Source organism: Ambystoma mexicanum, chromosome 6p (genome assembly GCF_040938575.1).
Source record: "Ambystoma mexicanum isolate Mex_15411 chromosome 6p, UKY_AmexF1_1, whole genome shotgun sequence".
Taxonomy (NCBI): Eukaryota; Metazoa; Chordata; class Amphibia; order Caudata; family Ambystomatidae; genus Ambystoma; species Ambystoma mexicanum.
Genome location: NC_090935.1, coordinates 1,497,750,804 through 1,497,769,537, shown reverse-complemented (window position 1 = coordinate 1,497,769,537; position 18,734 = coordinate 1,497,750,804). Strand labels below are relative to the sequence as shown.

Here is an 18,734-nt window from a genome sequence, read left to right as displayed (position 1 = left end):
ACCTACTCAGTTTCCCCACTTGATTCTCCAGCGCCAACAATAGCCTGGCTAGTCGTCGGGCTCTGCCACCCCTTCTTGCCAGCAGAGAGACCACACTTTCTCCAGCGATAGTGTAAACCTCTCTTGAGGGCATTGCAGTTTTCTGTTTTGTTTCAGTGCCTGGTCTCTAGCTAAGTACGTCAGTATCCGGCAAGGGTATACATAGCTTCGAGAGAACGCAAATGCACTTTTTCCATCTTGGTCACGCCCCATGCAACATAAAAAAAAATATAGTATAAAACAAAACTTTGGGTGCTGTTAAACAATGTTGAGATATGATCTAAAAAAAAATGTTCGAATTTGTGTATAGCTCTGCAAGGTGAATGGGTTTTGCTTCAGGTTCTATATATAGTCTGCCATTTAATGGTTCTTTTGATCTGAAATATTTGAGTTAGTTTGCTTGAAGTTTTTGTAATCTACATGGAGAAAGTTAACTCTGCAATGGGATCCCTATATGAATTGTATGTACAGCCAACGGTGTTCCTTTGTGCACATGTCTGCTCCACATTCCCCCTCACCAACTCTTTACTCAATGGAGGATGGTTGCAAAAGGTGTGTACAACCAAATGACTTTAAAGACATTGGAAACTTGGAAGATGGTTATAAAATAGCACTTATTTTCATAACTAAGGACTGAGTGTATGAGAATGCAAGTTACTTTTATGTTGGAAGTTTGTATGTCTTCAGTGTTTTGGGCTCATGGAAAAGTTTTGCTGTAGTTGTAATGACGTCCATTTGTCCAATTGCTGTCTTCTATGAGAAACGAGGTGAGCCGTGTCAAATGTTCAGGCCCAAAAAAACTTTCAAATAAGAGTGATTGGGTAGCATATGCAGTGGTCCCCACAGATCAGCAGCTTCAGTGATTTTCAAAGACTCCACCTAGGCAGAAGAACTAAGGGCTGATATTAACTCCATCTGATGCAGGGTACTGGAACACGAGATGGAGGACTCCAAAAAGGATAATGTTCCAAGAAAACACACATCTGTGAAGAACACAATTCCTGTGCCAAGTAACTATCATAAAGGGTACTGTGACAGAGGCCTCTCCTGATTTCCTAGAAACCCACAGTAGGTTGTGAGTGACAGCAAACGCATGGAGAAATGAAAACACACGGTCAAGTGCAAGACCATAGTTGACCCTTTGTGCACAGACTAAATTGGTGTTTTGACACCGAACAAGTCTGTGACATTGGCACGAAAAGGTATTCCCGTTAACAAGTCTCTCAAAGTCTAAAGACCTGTTTTTGACACTGATTCTCTTGCTACATAGGTTGTGGAAAATTGACTGCCACAAGGCATGATGTTTAAGTTTAGGTACAGAAAATTATGGCACCTAAAACATACCCACAGACATGGAACTGAAAGGTTTGTGCTCTAAATCCCCCTTTATAGGTAATCCAGCAGTGGTTGGAGTGGATTTTGTCTGAACTCCTTGGGAAAGGACTAGATTTTGGTTTTTCCACAGACAAATTGATTCTGGTATTTTTTTTTTTGTTTCCCCGCCCCTCTAAATTTCTTTGGGCACATGATAACCATGATAGGTTTTTCAAGGAACTGCACAGTGCAGGCATTAGGTTAAGAGACCTTTTTAAAATCTTCCACTACCAATAGTACAGACCATGTAGAAACTCAAGGTGGTGAGAAACTCATCCTTTTTGTTTTTTAAATACATTGATTATTTGAGAAACGGTGTACACAATCCATTCAACTACAGATTTTGTTACCACTGAAGTTCACATCGAGCATCATTACAATGAAGGAGATTTAAACAAAATAAACATAACTAGCATAAGGGAAGCAAAGATTTATCATGAGTTAGTATCTGCTATTGACATTTTATTTGGTTAGTCGGGGCCCCAAGAAGCGTTTCTAAACTGTAGGGAACAATGAAAAAGAGAAATAATCCGTGCAACTATGATCCCACACATCCCTAAATTCCTTAGTATGCTGCTCTCTACCTTGCTGTCATTTTAATTCTCATCAGCCCCATGGCTCATCCAGTCTAGAATTGTATGTATCCTGTGGAAACTATACACTCCAATGTAGCCACCTCTCTCCGCCCTCTTAATTCTTCAAACAACTTAAACTCTGTCTGGAACCATGCATTAAAATAGTACACTCAACATGCATTCGGAGTGCCCTCCATTAGCTTTGCTGACATGGCAACCCTCCTTTTGGCCCACAAGAGGGCTTTTCCTATTTTCACTTGGGGAACAGATATGGACAATTGTGCATCATCTCTCTGCAATCTCCTACTATCCCTAGGAGGAGGGAAAGCCTAGTCTCCCCTCTATCCCACTAAGCAAACTGTTTCTTAGTGGGCCTTCTCAGAATCTTTCGGGCTGTTCATAATAGTCACCCAGTATGGGAGTTGGGCACCATCCTCGCCAGACTCTTGAACATGCACTTTGTGCCCTTACACAAATCGGACCTGAAATTCTTATCCTAGAAAGCTGCCTTCTGGCTTGCAATCATGGCGATTTATAAGCTTTCTAAGCCAATGCCCGGTATAGTCTTCAAATGTTTTCTTTCTTACTTGTTTATTATTTGTTGTGAAACATTACTCATATTCAACATACATGTATGACATAATTTCCAACGCATCGGTTTGTGCACGATTCTGTGACAAGACCGGAAGCAAGCATTATGCTTATTCTTCTTTAATCTGCTTAACAGCTTTTTAAATCTTCATTTTTTAAATATATATATATATATATATTGTGCACATTGCACTTTACCAACATTATGTTGTATATTGCAAGTTTGCACAGATAGTATAAATATGCATTTGATTTTTAAGTAGGTAATTCTTGACATAGGAACCTGAATATATCCTTCCCATCGCACTATGCACTTTTGTCATAACACCGTATTACCTTGAAAGTATTATATCTCATGATAGATGCCCATTTTAACCCAAATACTGAACTGACCAGCCATCACTGAACGTTGCAGCATGTATCTCTGTAAGGCAAATAAATGGACACAGACCCCATATTCTAAAGGTTATTTAGTATATAAGGGTCAATTTTATCGTGTATTCCGATCTGTGTGTCCAACTTACCCAATGGTGCACAGTAATGGAAGCCTATATTGCCATTTGCTTTTCCACATTTGAAACGTAAACAGCACTTTGGCAGCACACAGTGAGATACGATATTTAGTACAAACTACAAATAAACTGCAGTTGTGATGGTAAATAACCAGCGTGTCCTAATATTCATCTCAGATATAATATTGTTGAGTTTTAGATGTTGTTGAGAAATGAGGAACATTGTTTACTCACTTTTATGCTATTTTGAAAATATATGTGTATTTACAATGATTTACTATGTTGAGCACATAGTTGAAAAATGGAGAATCTTGACAACGGTCAGTCCGGATATGTACGTTACTGTAGATACTGGAATCGTAGAGATCAAGGTACACAATGGACGGTTCAATGGGGAAACAAAGGTATGCTTGCAGGTTAAGGCAAGGGAAAAGGAGTGGTTGTGGTAATTGCTGTGGTAGTCCTAGTCGTTGGACACAAGATGTTGAGCTTCTCTGGCCCTCTGGTCAGACACCCAAAACCCTGCCGATGGTGGGAAAATGGGGAGGGGTGTTTTACTCAGGTTGCCTGGCTGTAGACAGGAGACGGTGTAATACCTCTCTGGGAGGGAAGAAAATCGGAACTAAATTCAGCTCTCTGCATGTGGTTAACTATATCCCACATGCAGTGCTAGCACCAACAGCCTACAAAAGGTGGGGGAGCAACCAACGGGATTGTGGGTTGATATGAGAGGGGGATTAAATCTCGTAGAGGTAGACCAAACATTTTTGGCTAACATGTGCAGGTTGGAGACATCAGGATTTCTGTGGCTAGTTCTTTATTCACCCTGATGGCTCAAAAAGCTCTTTACATGTGGGTGGTTGCCCAAAAAGAGAAAAAAAGATGGTCTGGTTTTTCAACAAAAAATGTTTTGCTTTTTTCTTAAAACTGCACAGTCCCACTAATTCATGGGGTGAGCTAAAAGCCTATGCTTCTCTGGGTTTTGAGTGCAGTTTGTCGGTACCTCCTCTTGGTATTGGAGATATCGTGTGTTGTCGTGGAGGAGCCACAACAGGTCTGGCTGACCGCTTTCGATGGTTATGAGTGGTTGTAGACCATCTTCTTCAGGACACAATGAGTCTTCATGTGGTGATCAAATCATGTCTGTCCTCGTAGTAGGGCAGCATTGGCTGGCTGCATGGGATCCTGGATTGGGAGACACAAAGGAACATTGTAAGGCGGGCATGAGTCAACCTCTAGTTGCAATGTTGCAGAGTGGTATGTCCAGAAGGCTCAAAATCATGTTACATAGCTGCTTAATGCTGTAAAGATATGCGTGTGCTCATTTAGTAAATTAGAGCATTGCCACTGAATGGTGGCTAGAAGCTCTAGACAACTTAGCCCAAAAGAACAGGGAGGGGACAAAGGAGCGGGGAGAAGGGAAAAGAAAGCGTGGAAGCAGTGAGGGGGGGTGGAGAAACAGACATGGCTATGCCTGTGGGGGTCCAGGTGGGAACAGGGCAGTCTTAGCCGTGTTAGTCAGCAAGGTAAAAGTGCTCAAGCATGGAGGTCGAAAGAACCGCTGGGCGCCGTGCCTACCTGGATGCAGGAGTGGTAAATACACGAGATCCACGGCGGAGCTGTGGAAGGGGATGCTCTCCAGGTCTGCGCCTAAGGTGGAGAGGGTAGCTTGTGGTGAGGCTGTATAAGGCTGCCGGATCGGTAGAAAAAAAGAGCCGGGGGGGGGGGAAGTTGCTCTTACCTTGCTTAATGGAGCGCATCAGCGGCTGCAGTCTGCTCGAACAAGAAGCCGGTAGTGTTGAGCGGGCCGCAGTGGCTGGGAAGTTCCACGTGTGATGTGCTGCAGGGGCGTGGCTTGGAGCTGTCATCGGCACGAGGGCCAATCTGAGAAAGGCACCTCGAGGATGTGAGCCCTGCGCTAAACCAATGCTAGCGCACTAGCTGGTGGGTGTGTGTATGCCTCGAGCGGAGGCCCAGGGTGGGGCGTGGTGCTAGAAGGAATATGGGGAGGGGGAAGCGGCTGGAAAAAACGAGCTGGTCGGGCGGCTGGTGGAATGGAGCCACAGGGTGTTGCAAGGAAATGCAAGTAGATGTGAGTCTATATGTGTGCACTGCCGTACTGCCAGCTGAAATCATGATGGCAGAGAGCAGACCAGAAGTGGGTCTGGGTGTAGTGAGCCTAGAACAAATGGAGGGGCAACGACAATGGAAATAGACAAAACTAGAGGATAGGAAAAGATATATGAATAAATGCATTTTATAGAGAAATGAAAAAGTAGGTAAATGTAAAGATGGAAGAAATGGAGAAAAATGAAGAAAAATGAATTGGAAAGATTATGAAACTGAATTAAAAGAGAGCAGGCAAATACCGAGAGCTGTGTGAGTTTAAAAAGAATGCACATAGGGAGTAAAGGCCCCAGAGATATAGTAATGCAGTGTGCAAAGAGAGAAGAAAAAAAGAGAAGGGGGGGGAGGAAGGTCAGGATTCAGTGAGTAGACTGCACAGTATGGCAGTGTGTCTCAGATGGCACGTCGTCATCTGCTATGTTCAGTCGGCAGATGGGAGTTTAGGAAGGAAATGAGTAGCAATGTAGAATCGCTTCAATGTTGTAGAACTGCAAGCTCCTGCCACTGCATTGCTTTGTTCAGGCCTTGATTGCACTAGGCGGAAAATCCACTTTTGTTCTTGGGTGTAGAGCATTGCTTGGTAGTTTCCTCCTCGTTTTCGCCGCTTGATCTTCTCAAGGATGGTCCATTGGAAGGACTCAGCTGTGTGGACTTCTGCCAGGAAATGGGGAACCATGGGTGCTGACTGTTCGATCATTCGTTTCTTGACTTCTCGGGCAGTCATCCCAATGTAGCGCAGATTGCACGGGCAAGTGATCATGTACACTACTCCTTGGGTGTTACAGTTGGTAAACAGTTTTTGAACACATGGTGTCATCCAGTCAATGCCTATGGTGGTGCTGCAAGTGGTCTGTGTGCACATGGAGCACTGCCCACAGGGTGGGGTCTGGTTCCATAGGGTACTCTGCGTGGCTGGTGCAGTGTCGGCATCTGGGCGCACTGTGTTGACTAGTGCGTCTCTCAGGTTGCGTCTTTTGTGCAAACCGTGGTGAAGGTATGGTGGATGTGCCTGTATTTAGGATGGACCACAGGGACTTGATTTCCTTCTTTATTTTGTTGAGTAGAGGAGAATAGCTCAGTACTGCCGTGATTGTTTTGTCGTCTGTTTTCTTTTGATGTTGCTCCAGTGTGCGTGGGATGTATCTGGCCCTTTTTATAAGTGTCGTCGATGATCTTCTGCGGGTACCCGCGCTTGACCAGTTGGTTTTTGAGGATTTTGGCCTGAGCGGTTTAGTCATCTGTCTTGCTGCAGAGGCGTCGATAGCGCAAGAATTGACCAAACGGAAGGTTATCCTTGAGGGATTGTGGGTGGTAGCTTGAGTATGTCAGTAAAGAGTTCTTATCAGTGTCCGAGTGTTGGAGATAAAGTCCGCCTTCTGATGGCATGATTGCTAGGTCGAGGAAATGCGTTTGTCTTCTGTCTTTTTCCATGGTGAACTGGAGGTGGATGTTTTGTGTATTGATCCAGTCGTGGAATGCCAAGAGGTCTTTGTTGGTTCCTCGGAAGGCGACATCTATGTAGCGGTGCCAGATGAGCAGTTTGTCTCGAAATGGGTTGGTTGCTGGGTAAATGTGCTGGAGCTCAAAGGAGTTGACGTACAGATTCGCCAGGCTGGGTGCAAGAGTAGCACCCATGTCGGTGCCCGAGTCCTGTTGATAGAACTGGTCGTTGAACATAAAATAGTTTCTTCTCTTTGCACACTGCATTACTACATCTCTTGGGCCTTTATTCCCTATGTGCATTCTTTCTGCACTCACACAGCTCTCGGTTTTTGCCTGCTCTTTTAATTCAATTTCATAATCTTTCCAATTCATTTTTCTTTTTTCTCCATTTCTTCCATCTTTACATTTACCTACTTTTTCATTTCTCTATAAAATTCCTTTATTCATATCTTTTCCTATCCTCTAGTTTTGTCTATTTCTGTTGTCATTGCCCCTCCATTTGTTCTGGGCTCATTACACCCAGACCCACTTGTTCTGCTCTCTGCCATCATGATTTCAGCTGGCAGTACGGCAGTGCACACATAGACTCGCATCCACTTGCAATTCCTTGCAACACCCCGTGGCTCCATTCCACCAGCCGCCCGATCAGCTTGTTTTTCCAGCCGATTCCCCCTCTCCGTGGTCCTTCTAGCACCAGGCCCCACCCTGGGCCTCCGCTCGAGGCACATACACACCCACCACCTAGCGCGCTAGCATTGGTTTAGCGCAGGGCTCACACCCTCGAGGTGCCTTTCTCCGATTGGCCCTCGTGGCGATGACCGCTCCATGCCACGCCCCCGCAGCGCGCCACATGCAGAACTTCCCAGCAACTGCGGCCCGCTCACACCGCTACCGTCTTCTTGTTCGAGCGGACTGCAGCGGCTGGATGCGCTCCATTAAGCAAGGTAAGAACAACTTTCCCTTGCTATTTTTTTCTACCCATCCAACAGCCTTATACAACCTCACCACAAGCTACCCTCGCCACCTTAGGCGCAGACCTGGAGAGCGTCCCCTTCCACAGCTCTGCTGTGGATCTCGTGTATTTTCTACTCCTGCATCCAGGTAGGCGCTCTAATTTACTAAATGAGCACACACATTACCTTACAGCATTAAGCAGCTATATAACATGATTTGAACCTTGTGGACATACCACTCTGCAACATTGCAACTAGAGGTTGACTCATGCCCTTCTTGCAATGTTCCTTTGTGTCTCCCAATCCAAGATCCCATGCAGCCAGCCAATGCTGCCCTACTACGAGGACAGACATGATTTGATCACCACAGGAAGACTCATTGTGTCCTGAAGAAGATGGTCTACACCCACACATAACCATTGAAACCCGTTGACCAGACCTGTTGTGGCTCCTCCACCACAACACACGATATCCCCAAGACCAAGAGGGGCCCGACAAACTGAACTGAAAACCCAGAGAAGCATGGGCTTTTAGCTCACCCCATGGATTAGTGGGACTGTGTGGTTTTAAGAAAAAAGCAAAATATGTTTTTGTTGAAAAACCAGATCTCATCTTTTTTTTTTTGTTCTTCTTGGGAACCACCCACATGTAAAGAGCTTTTTGAGCCATCAGGGTGAATAAAGAACTAGCCACAGAAATCCCGATGTCTCCGACCTGCGCATGTTAGCCAAAACTGTTTGTTCTACCTCTGAGATCTAATCCCCCTCTCGTATCAACCCACCATCCCGTTGGTTGCCCCCCCCCCCCTTTTGTAGGCAGTTGGTGCTAGTACTGCATGTGGGATATAGTTAACCACATGCAGAGAGCTGAATTTAGTTCCGATTTTCTTCCCTCCCAGACGGGTATTACACCATCTCCTGTCTACAGCCAGGCAACCTGAGTAAAACACCCCTCCCTATTTTTCCACCATAGGCAGGGTGTTGGGTGTCTGACCAGAGGGCCAGAGCAGCTCAACATCTTGTGTCCAACGACTAGGACTACCACAACAATTACCACAACCACTCCTTTTCCCTTGCTTTAACCGGCAAGCATACCTTTGTTTCCCCATTGAACCGTCCATTGTGTACCAGTATGCCCTTACGGTTTAGGATTGCAGTTTCTACCCTGGCTTGTGTAAGCCTCAATTGACCCTGTTACTTCCATCATAGTGATCAAGCCAGTTCATAAGTCCTCTCTTAGTGTCCATACCCTAAAACGTGATCAAGCAGTGCGTTTGCAGCGAAACACGTTGTTTTTGTGTTTTCTTATGTCTCCTTGACATTCAACTAATTAAAGAGTTACTTTTTGCTTGGCAACAATTGGTTTCCTGCCTCAATGTTTGGGGTGAACTACTCGCTCTAAACTGCTTTCTGGAGTGCACTCCATTTATCTTGCACCGAGGTACAAGGAGATAATATATAGATCAACTACGTTTCCCAGGATCCCCTGACAGGCAAGTAGTCCAAGCCTCAATCCTGTCCACCAATGAAGGCTCCTCCTCCAATATAAGTCTCTATCCGTCAAGGTGCCTTCCTGTTCTTTTTTGCTGCTTTCGACAGCCAAGTACAAGTACCCAATTGTTTGACATTATAGCAATGTTGGTTTTGAGTATGAGATGACCCAGGTGTGGGGACCTCCACTATACAGCCTCTAGATAATACCTCAAGGGGGAGTAAAGTCGCCTGGAAGAGAAAGCACTCTTCTACCCCCCACCGGGCTCAGACACGGGGAACAATGGCAGGCCCCAGCAGGTTGCTGCTGCGTTTAATAGACTTGGGAGCGCTTTCTTATCAAATGCATCAGCCGTGCCCAGCCTCGTACCCCAAACCCCAGGGTTTGATAATATAGGTGATGCTCTTTCATCCTCGGAGGAATTTGACCAAGAAGGGCAGGAGGAGGAGGTCAACAGCCTCAATAAAGAGAATAGAGAGCCAGTCAACAAAGCCATCTTAGTGGAGAGTACCCAAGATGAGGACACATCAGACCTGTTTGAACCGGATGCGATCAGGCATCCCAGGTCCACGAAGTGGACCCCATCTCCGAGAGTGGCAGTTTACAAGTTCCAGAATTTTAGAAAACCACTAGAGAAGGAGACCAGATTCCGCCTCAGAGCGTAATGCCCCAGGCCAGATCTCTCACCTTTTGTTACAAAGGCTAGTAAGGATGCACCCAGGGGCATGGACCGAGCATGGAAGTCTTGCCAGGACAAGATCCTGGATTTTACAGGGCCCATTGCTAAGATCATGGACCTGGCAGAAAGGTCTAAAGACACAGGAATGGGGAGCCAGGTGTGGACACAGACGGGGGGGAAAATGGTCTCAGGAAGAATTAGTGTTGCACATCAACTGCTTGGAGCTCCTGGTGGGCTCTTTCGCAATCAGAGCCTTTACCAGAGACAGAGCGAAATGTTGCATCCTCTTACGGATGGACAACATATCAGCGGTCGGGTATATAAACAAGCTGGGAGGCGCAAATCCAAGATATTAGCTGAGCTAGCTAAGGATTTCTGACCCTCCTGTCTAGAGAGAGATAGCAGTGAAGGCAGAGTATCTTCCGGGAGTGAAGAATACAGTAGCAGACGAACTCCCGATACTTGGTAGACTCCAGTGACTGGAGTCTGCACAGGTCAGCTTTCAACAAGTTACAGCAGAGATGGGGACCACTACATACAGATCTTTTTGCCTTGAGGCTAAATGCACAGCTGCCGAGATACCACAGCTGGAGGCTGGACCCAGGGGCAATATGCACGGATGCATTCCTGCACTACTGGGGGGGCCACACACACACACGCCTTCCCCCCTTGCAATGCTGGAGAGGGCACTAGCGAAAGTGTTCAGAGACGAAGCAGAACTTGTCATAGTGACATCGGAATGGAAATCGCAAGCTTGGTTTCCAGTTTTGATGGAACTTTCCACAGATTTCCCCCAGAGGATTTCTCGCAGGCCGGATCTCCTCTCGGATCCAGCAGGAACTCCTCACCCTCCGATTCAGGATCAGACGCTGACCCTCTTAGCCTGCAGAGTTTCAGGCGCAGTTGGTGCTTGCCAGGGCTTTCAGAGGAGTCTACGGAACTTATCAAGGTGTCATGGGCCCTGTCCACAATTCGGAGCTATAATTCCGCTTGGCAGGCCTGGGAATCATGGTGCAGCCCCTATAGTTCAAATCGTACATTTTCTAGCAGCCCTGACCTCAGGAGGAAAAGCCTTTAGGACTGTGGGAGTATACAGATCGGCCACCTCGGCCGGACACAAGCTAGTAGACTGTGTCCGAGTAGGAGAGCACCCAGCAGTCACGAGACTCCTTAAGGGGGTAAAAGTGAGCACACCCCCAATGCTGAAATACTCGTCCCTCTGGGGCGTTAATAAGATACATTGTTTATTAGAACAATGGCTAAGAAACGTCCTCTTATCGAAAATACAACTGTTGGGAAAATTAGCTACATTGCTATGCCTAGTTTCTTGTAGAAAAGTGTCAGATGTCAAAGCGCTGGAGATCGATAGGAAGATCTCTTATCCGGAGGGAGTGGCGTTTAATTTAGCGCAGCGTACTAAGACCAATTTCAGAATTTACTTATCCTTACTTTTCTGACAATAGCAAGCGTGGCGTAGCACAGTGCATAAAAGCATATGAGACAGCAACAGCAGACATAAGACCTAGAAAGGTAACTCAGCTTCTGAAAGCGTGCAGAAAACCATAAAAGGCAGTTGCCCCAACTACTATCGCAAGATGGGTGAAAGAAGTGATCGATATGGCAGGAATAGATATTTCTGTGTTCGGAGCTCACTCGGCCAGGGGAGCGATGGCTTCCAGAGCTTTTACAGCCGGAGTTCTGCTGCAGGAGATCATGAAAGGGGCAGACTGGTCCAGTGATTCGGTTTTCAGGACCTTCTTTTTTAAGCCAGTCCCGAATATTGCAGCAGTAGTACAAAGCTTTGAACAATCGTAATGCTCGCCTCCGGTCTTGTCATAGAATGAAGATTGCCCAAGCGCATAGCGCAGGAAGTCTTGATTCTATTAAAGACACGGAGGCGAGCATTATCCCTCCCTCTGGGAATTCTGATGTACATAACAAACCGTTGTCATAACAGAAATGATCTGTGCAAAGTTTTAACTATTTTATGGATTGGAGCGAATTCCCCCTCCCTTACACTATTGATCTCTTTCCACATAAGAGAGGACCAGAAGAATTCTCGAATGACCATCTAGCACATCAACAGGGAGGATCTGAGAATTGCGCAGAATAGAGAAGACGGCGAGTTCAATTATGAGACTATTATTAGACTGTTGCTAGTGTTAAGCAGTACGAAGACACGCAAAAGAAGAGGAAGGCACCTAGACAGAGAGACTTATACTAGAGGAGGAGCCCTCATTGGTGGACAGGATTGAGGCTTGGACTACTAGACTGTCAGGGGATCATGGGAAATGCAGTTGATCCACTTCTTTTTCTTTTCATGTTTATTTGTTGTTTCTTTGTTTTTTATGCCAGTTGAGCACTTTAAAAACAAAATATATTCTATTAAAAAAATGAAGATTTAAAAAGTTAAGCAGATTAAAGAAGAATAAGCATAATGCTCGTCTCCGTGTCTTTAATGGAATCAAGACTTCCTGCGCTATGCGCTTGGGCAATCTTCATTGTCCACTCCCCCTCCCTAACCCCAACTGGACACAACCAATTACCTAAGACCACGGCTTGCTCTCCTTAAGAGGGTACAGAGTTATTAAAACTATGCAATAGTATTAATACATCGCGTATCGTAGCAAAAGAGATGAACACAACCATATTATAACCAGCTAATTTTGTTAGAACTGAAATATTGCTTTCAATAAAATCTAACTGCCTCTTCTGGTAGCGTGCAGAAATAAAATGTGCCATTAAACTCAAATCGCAGCTTTGGTGAAAACGTTCCTTTCACACACATTCATTTTTATTTTATTTTTTCCACCAAGGAAAGACCCGTGTTCATTTTGCTTTGCTGTGGAAAAATCTGGATACAGAGACACTAATTCAAAGCGCAGTGCTCCCTTTCTTGTGGTGTACATCAGAAGCAAAGAACAGCCTCTGTAATTTGGAATGCAGGCAACAGTCTAACTGGGTGCAGCCCGTGGTTTAGGTTATGGCGCAGTGGATTGATGATCCCTTTCACCCTTCAAATGTGAAGATAAGACGGCCATCTAGAATTGTGTAGATCTTCAACAAATGGCACCATGTTGCCCTGTGGCTCACTCTCCGGTGCCCCCATTGCACATCTTTGGTCCTGGCAATTTGCTTGAACTACTTAATCTGTATCCATAGTGGTGATCATAGATCGCATTTCTGTATGGCAGTATTCAGCTTGACTCTGCTTCTGTTATCAGATCACTTATCCAGTTTACTTTTCAAAGAATTTGCGGTGTAGGTTGCTTCATGTAGCTTATGTCTACAGTGGTGAAACCGTCCTGCATGCCTGGAAAAATGTTCTGTATGTCCGGTGCCAAAGTTCTTGGCAGCGCTTTCCACGAGTACTCGTGCTGAACTAGATGCCTTGGAAATAGACTTGGGCAAAAAAATCTAGATTGCCCTTTTTCCACCTCTCCAGGACACGCCCCGGCAGATACAAGTCCAATGTGTTGAATGTATTCTAAATTCAAAACAAGTTACAGATCTTACAATGTGTTGTGTACTAAAATAACACGTCTGGACTGTTTAGGCAGTAAAGACAACTCTGCATGTTAAAATTGTTTGGGTCTCCGTATATCCAGTGCTTGCCACTCAGATTGAAGATGGGGGGGGAAACTGCACATTTCAGTCTTCTCCAATGGATGCTGAACATGCATGCATTACTATGGCGTCTGACACGTCGTGGGCTGCACAAAATGAGTTCTGGTGATTGCACTGGTCTCGAGGGCCTCAACAGGACTCCTCTGATGTCCAGGTGTTTCCATCGGAGGTCTCTCGCTACGAAGACTCTCAAGACCATCACATTTACCCGGGAGGTGCAGAGCTGCATGCTACAATGCCTGATCAGCGAGGATGTAACTGTGTAAAGTGGCACTTTAGTGTTAAGAGGGCTCTCTGATCTGCTGTGCCCCAAATTAGGTTACAGTAATTGTAATCCATTGCAGAGCTTCATACACGGAGTTACGTTGGGACTAGAAAAACTCTGGATAGCATACTGTAAGCCACAATTAGATGCCACTGTTTGATTAGCACAGTCCTTTCCGACTTTTGAAGCAATTTGGGATTTTAAAATGGGACCGGATTCCTTGTTGACACAAGTGACACTGATGGTATGAATACCTGAGAAACCACAGCACCTCCCCATTAGGTATCCCTGGCAACCCCCATTATCGATTGCCATAAATTAAACCTGTTTTTTGTTCACATGCTTTGCCTTCCTCAGGTGTAAATTAATATTCTCTGTCCTATCAGTTAGTGAATAGGAGAGCACTCCATTTCTATAGCCTCTCCCTCCAACTGTTTGTGTTTAAAATGTTGAATTAATTGCAATTACTTTGACATGCTGAAAGCGAGTCCGTTCTTGTCAATTGAAAGCCATAAATGTGCTTTTCTGTGTTTTCATTTTTATGTAGGCAATCCTTTATCACAGGATATCCTTACTCTGTACCAGGAGCCGGATGGGACTCGAAAGCTACTGAACCACATGCTTGACAATCTTGCAGGTATTGTAACTGCACGCATCTAAATTGCAGACATAGATTTTGTAAACCAGCACCTTTAGAAAAGCAAGAATCGAACGTTGAATATAAACTATCTTGACCAGATTTAAGTCTTCTTTGTAGGTTAGCAACATTAAGACCTTGTAAAAGCTGTAAGGATAGAGCCTTTATTGGTTCCAGGTTTTGCCACTGCATACATTTTCAGTGGCAGCATTTCTGCTTTCTAATGAAGTGCTTGGGGATTACTTGTATTAATGCGCCTTTCTTCAGATATCTTCTACTTTATTTGATTTGGGGCTGCTAGGGAAGAAAATGTTTACAAGAGACTTTGCTTATGCCTGCTGATTCAGATGAATCCCCTTTCCTTTACCTTTAAGGACTACAGGTCAAGCGTTTTGCATGTGGCTGTTTATAATCTTGGGGTCACAAAGGTGTGGTAAAAGAATGGTGTGTTTCTTTTTTCTTTTTTTTTTCTTTTTCAATGTATGTGTTCATTGTTTTTTACACACCTTAAACAAGAAAAAGCTAATTTAAAAATCCATTATCTAACAAAATAGCAAATACAACATTCTCTTCTCTTAAAACATTTCATAATTACTAACATATCCTTATACATTCTGATATATAATTACATTTAAAATGGATTAAATTGATCCTATTCAGAAAACGCAAAACTGCCAATATTAAAGAGGTTACCATTACAAATCCTTTCCAGAGATCCTGTCAATATAAATGATAGATCATGGATAAAAGTTACTAAAGTGCAATAAACGCAGGTTGTTTAAAACTGTACACTTTAAATCGGGGTGTTTCAAACTTTCCTTCTCATTTCCACAAAATCTACTGATTGACTTGGTGATATCAGATTCCCCACATGGACATTATTTCATTGATTGAAACACTTCCAAGAAGGCCTTTTGTATAGAGTGGATTGGGAAAAACTGACTAATAAGTGGCTAGAACCCCACTTTTTATGTGCTCCCATTAAAGATGGCTACACAGTTTATAATTCCTAGTCTCGTTGCCAAAGTAATTCTCTGAATCAGGCTGGGTTTAGCAAAAATGTATTTGTGACATTCCATCATTTCAGCTCACTTCAAACATTTATTAATATAGTTGTTTTTTCCTTGCATGTTATAGAGGGGTAAACCTCTCATGGAAAGTTCTTAGGAGGTAACAGTACATTTCTACAAATTGTGAAACCTATCCAGCGTGCTTGGATACTGATCCAAGTTCAAACCTATACATGGCATAGGGACTGATTGGGGCAAAGATGATCTTTCTCCAAATGATTAGATCATGCTCTTATTTATTCACTTGTTAGGCACTTAAAGACTATTTGATACAATAACTACATTAATTAAATAGAACAAAATAAGACAGTGGGGAAGGGAAACTTACTATGCCTTGAGTGTTAATAACGTGCCTGTGCAGAGGTGAGAAGGGTATGGGATAGGTGCTGTGGTGCTCATGGAGAGCAGCCGGTGAAGTGCTAAGAAGAAAAAAGGTAAGTGCAACCTCCAGCGGGGAGGGATAGCCTAAGCAAGTGCAGAGGATAGACAGCAGTTGGGATGAGGTGTGGGTGGTCAGGGACCAAGGATGCATAAGGGCCCTGCACACCAGTCAAGTAACTGTGCGATTAGCAGGGTAGAGAGGGAGTGATGGAAGAGGTAAAGAGGGAAGGCCTTGAGGCTTTTCCGGAACTTTAGGCCGTCCTGCTAGAGGAAGGGGGAGGCTGTTCCAAAGAAGGTAGGCTGCTGAGGTAAGCGATTGCCTACCCGTTCTGTTTAGCAAATCGCTTAACACGGAAGAGGTTGGTGCCAGAGGACCGCAGGTGTCTAGAGGGGGGAGTATTTGGTCAGAAAGAGTTGGAGATGGTGGTTCCCGGCCCCAGACAACCTTGTGGATGATGCAGAGGGATTTGAATGTAATCTGTGCTGCGATCTGGAGCCAGTGTAGACCTTTTATGGCAGGAGAGATGCGGTTCCTGGACTTGAGGCCAAGGATAAGTGTGGCTGCCCTTTTCTGAATTAGCTGGTGGATTTGCAGAGTGGACGAAGGTAGATTAAGGTGGAGGCTATTGCAATAGTCAAGCCTGGAGAGAACCAGAGCCCGGGTAACATTGAGTCTGTGGGGGAAGGTGAGGAAAGGTATAATTCCTTTGAGAAGGAATAGCTGAAAGTGGGACTTCTTGACAATGTCCCACGTATGAGGGACGAAGGAGAGAGTCGTCGAAGATGACTCTGAGATTCCTGTTGAAGGCAAGAAGTCGGGTGCTGGGTTCCCAATGGGGAGAAACTCTTTTTCTGGCATTGAGGCAAAGATCATTAGCCGTACACCAGCCCTGGATGGCTGAGAGGCAGTCTGAGATGGAGGGTCAAAGGGCGTCTGTAGGCAGTTTGAAAAAGAGTTGTTGTCAGCATAGCACTGAATGTTTGTGGAGAAGGAGGAAATGAGGCATGCCAGCAGAGTAAGGTAGATGTTAAAGAGCCAAGGCGAAAGAATGGACCCCGGGGATGCCACATGTGGAAGAGGAAGTAGGGGCGGAGAAGAAGCCCAGTATGACTTTGGAAGAGCAGTCTCTTAGGAAGGAGGTAAGCCAGTCCATTGCCTGTTTCGAAATACCAAGGGTGTCATGGAGCCTTTTTATGAAAATGGAGTGGTTCACTGTGTCAAATGCAGATGAGGGATGGAGGAGGATGAGGACAGCAAGGGAATCGATGGATGCAAGCAGTTCTTCACAGGTATTCAGAAGAGCAGTTTCCGTGCCTCTGGATGCTCTGATTCCAGGCTGATGCTCGTGAAGACAGCCAACAAATTCAATGTGGGAGCGAAGTTGGGGGAGGGCCAACTTCTCAAGCAATTACCCCAGGAAGGGAGTGATGGAGATGGGTGTTAGTTGTCTGGGCAGGAAGGGTCTGCTGACAGTTTTTGAAGTAAGGGGTGCACAAGGGAGTGCTTAAGGGAGGATGGAGAGGAACCAGTAGCAAAGGAGTGGTTACAGAGGTCAGCGAGAGCCAGAGCGAGAGAAGAAATGTCCTTGATGGTTCTCAATGAGCAAGGTGCAACCTGTTTGCAAGAGACCTTCATGGAGTTAACTCTGGTGACCTCTTCTGTAGAGACTGGGGCGAAGAAGGAAGGCGAGTGGTCAGCGGAGGCAAGGGGGGGTGGGTTGGAAGAATGCGTGACAAGGCTGTTCAGTATGTCCTGAGTTTTGGAAGTGAAGTGAGTGGCGAGTTAATTGCAAAGGGCTTGGTGAGGAGTCCCGGCAGGGGTACTGTGAACGGGCTGGCAAGTTCCCTGCAGAGTCTCAAGAGTTCAGACGTATTGTTAGACGCACCGGATGCTTGTGCCTGAATGTGGGCTTTTTTTGTTTGTTTTTTTGGCACGGATAGTCTGTAATGCCTTTGGAACAGGCAGCAGGCTAGTTTGTCAGAGGGTGAACCTGAAGTTTGCCACTTCTGTTCTGCAGCCCTGCACTTACGTTTTTGGTCTGTGTTTGGAGTCGTACCAGGTGTTATGCTTGGAGGCAGGTTTCAGGTGGATCCTCGTGACTGGGGCAAGGATGTCCATGGTGTTGGTGATGGAAAGATAAAGGTTGCTGAGGGCAGAATCAGTGGTAGAGCCGGAGTTCGAGGGGAATTAATGTGGAAGTGAAGACAGCAGCTGACACTTGTTTCATCGGACGGCTGTTCGTGAACTAGGTTGGCAGGGATTTTGGCAGAGTTGTCACAAGGCCATAGGGACCCAGGTGGGAGGTGAGAAGAGTGTTGGACCACGAGAGAGGGGTGACAAGGGGTGTAGAGAGAGGGAGATTGGAATGGACGATGGTGTCAACCGTGTGTCCGGCAGAGTGGATTGGACCAGAAGGAAGAATGGAGAGTGATCGGGAGGTGCAGAGGTCAATGAAGAGGGTGGATGTTGTGCATGGGGAGTCGAAGTGGATGTTGAAGTCACCCAGGAGTAGCAGGTTGGAGGTGGTAGAGGGTAGGGAGGAACAGAAGTTAACCCATTCAGAGAGAAACGGAGGAAGTGCCTGGAGGCCGGTAGATGGTAACAGTGGTCAGGATGGAGAGAGGACCAATTTGCATACTATGGTCTAAAATGACAAATAGTGAGTCAAAGGAAATGACTGAGCTGGCATTGAACCAAGTCTCAGTGAGAGAGTACGTCCAGGTCAGTCAAGGAGAAGGCAGATGTCAGCAGAGTGTTTGATGGCTGAGTGGATGATCTATTTCTATTCCATAAGTAAGTGCTGGAATGACCTTACATTCATAGAATTTCACAATTTGATCCAATGAAAAATGTCCCCAATTCATAATTTGGACCAGTCATTTGTGCAACCAATTGAGTGGCTTTACTTTTGAGATTAAGAAGTAGATTTTTCTTAGGGGTGGCAAAAATTAAGATAGTTAAGATCTTTA

The 18,734-nt window shown here is 45.2% G+C and overlaps 1 protein-coding gene across 1 annotated transcript in view; it reads left to right on the top strand.

Annotated features, from left to right (window-relative positions):
* The window catches only part of CNOT6L (CCR4-NOT transcription complex subunit 6 like), a 601,922-nt gene that overhangs the window by 242,478 nt on the left and 340,710 nt on the right, over positions 1 to 18,734 (top strand). The window contains exon 5 of the mRNA XM_069626338.1: positions 14,224 to 14,313. Coding sequence (XP_069482439.1) covers positions 14,224 to 14,313 — 90 coding nt within the window. The remainder of the gene's footprint in view (positions 1 to 14,223; positions 14,314 to 18,734) is intronic.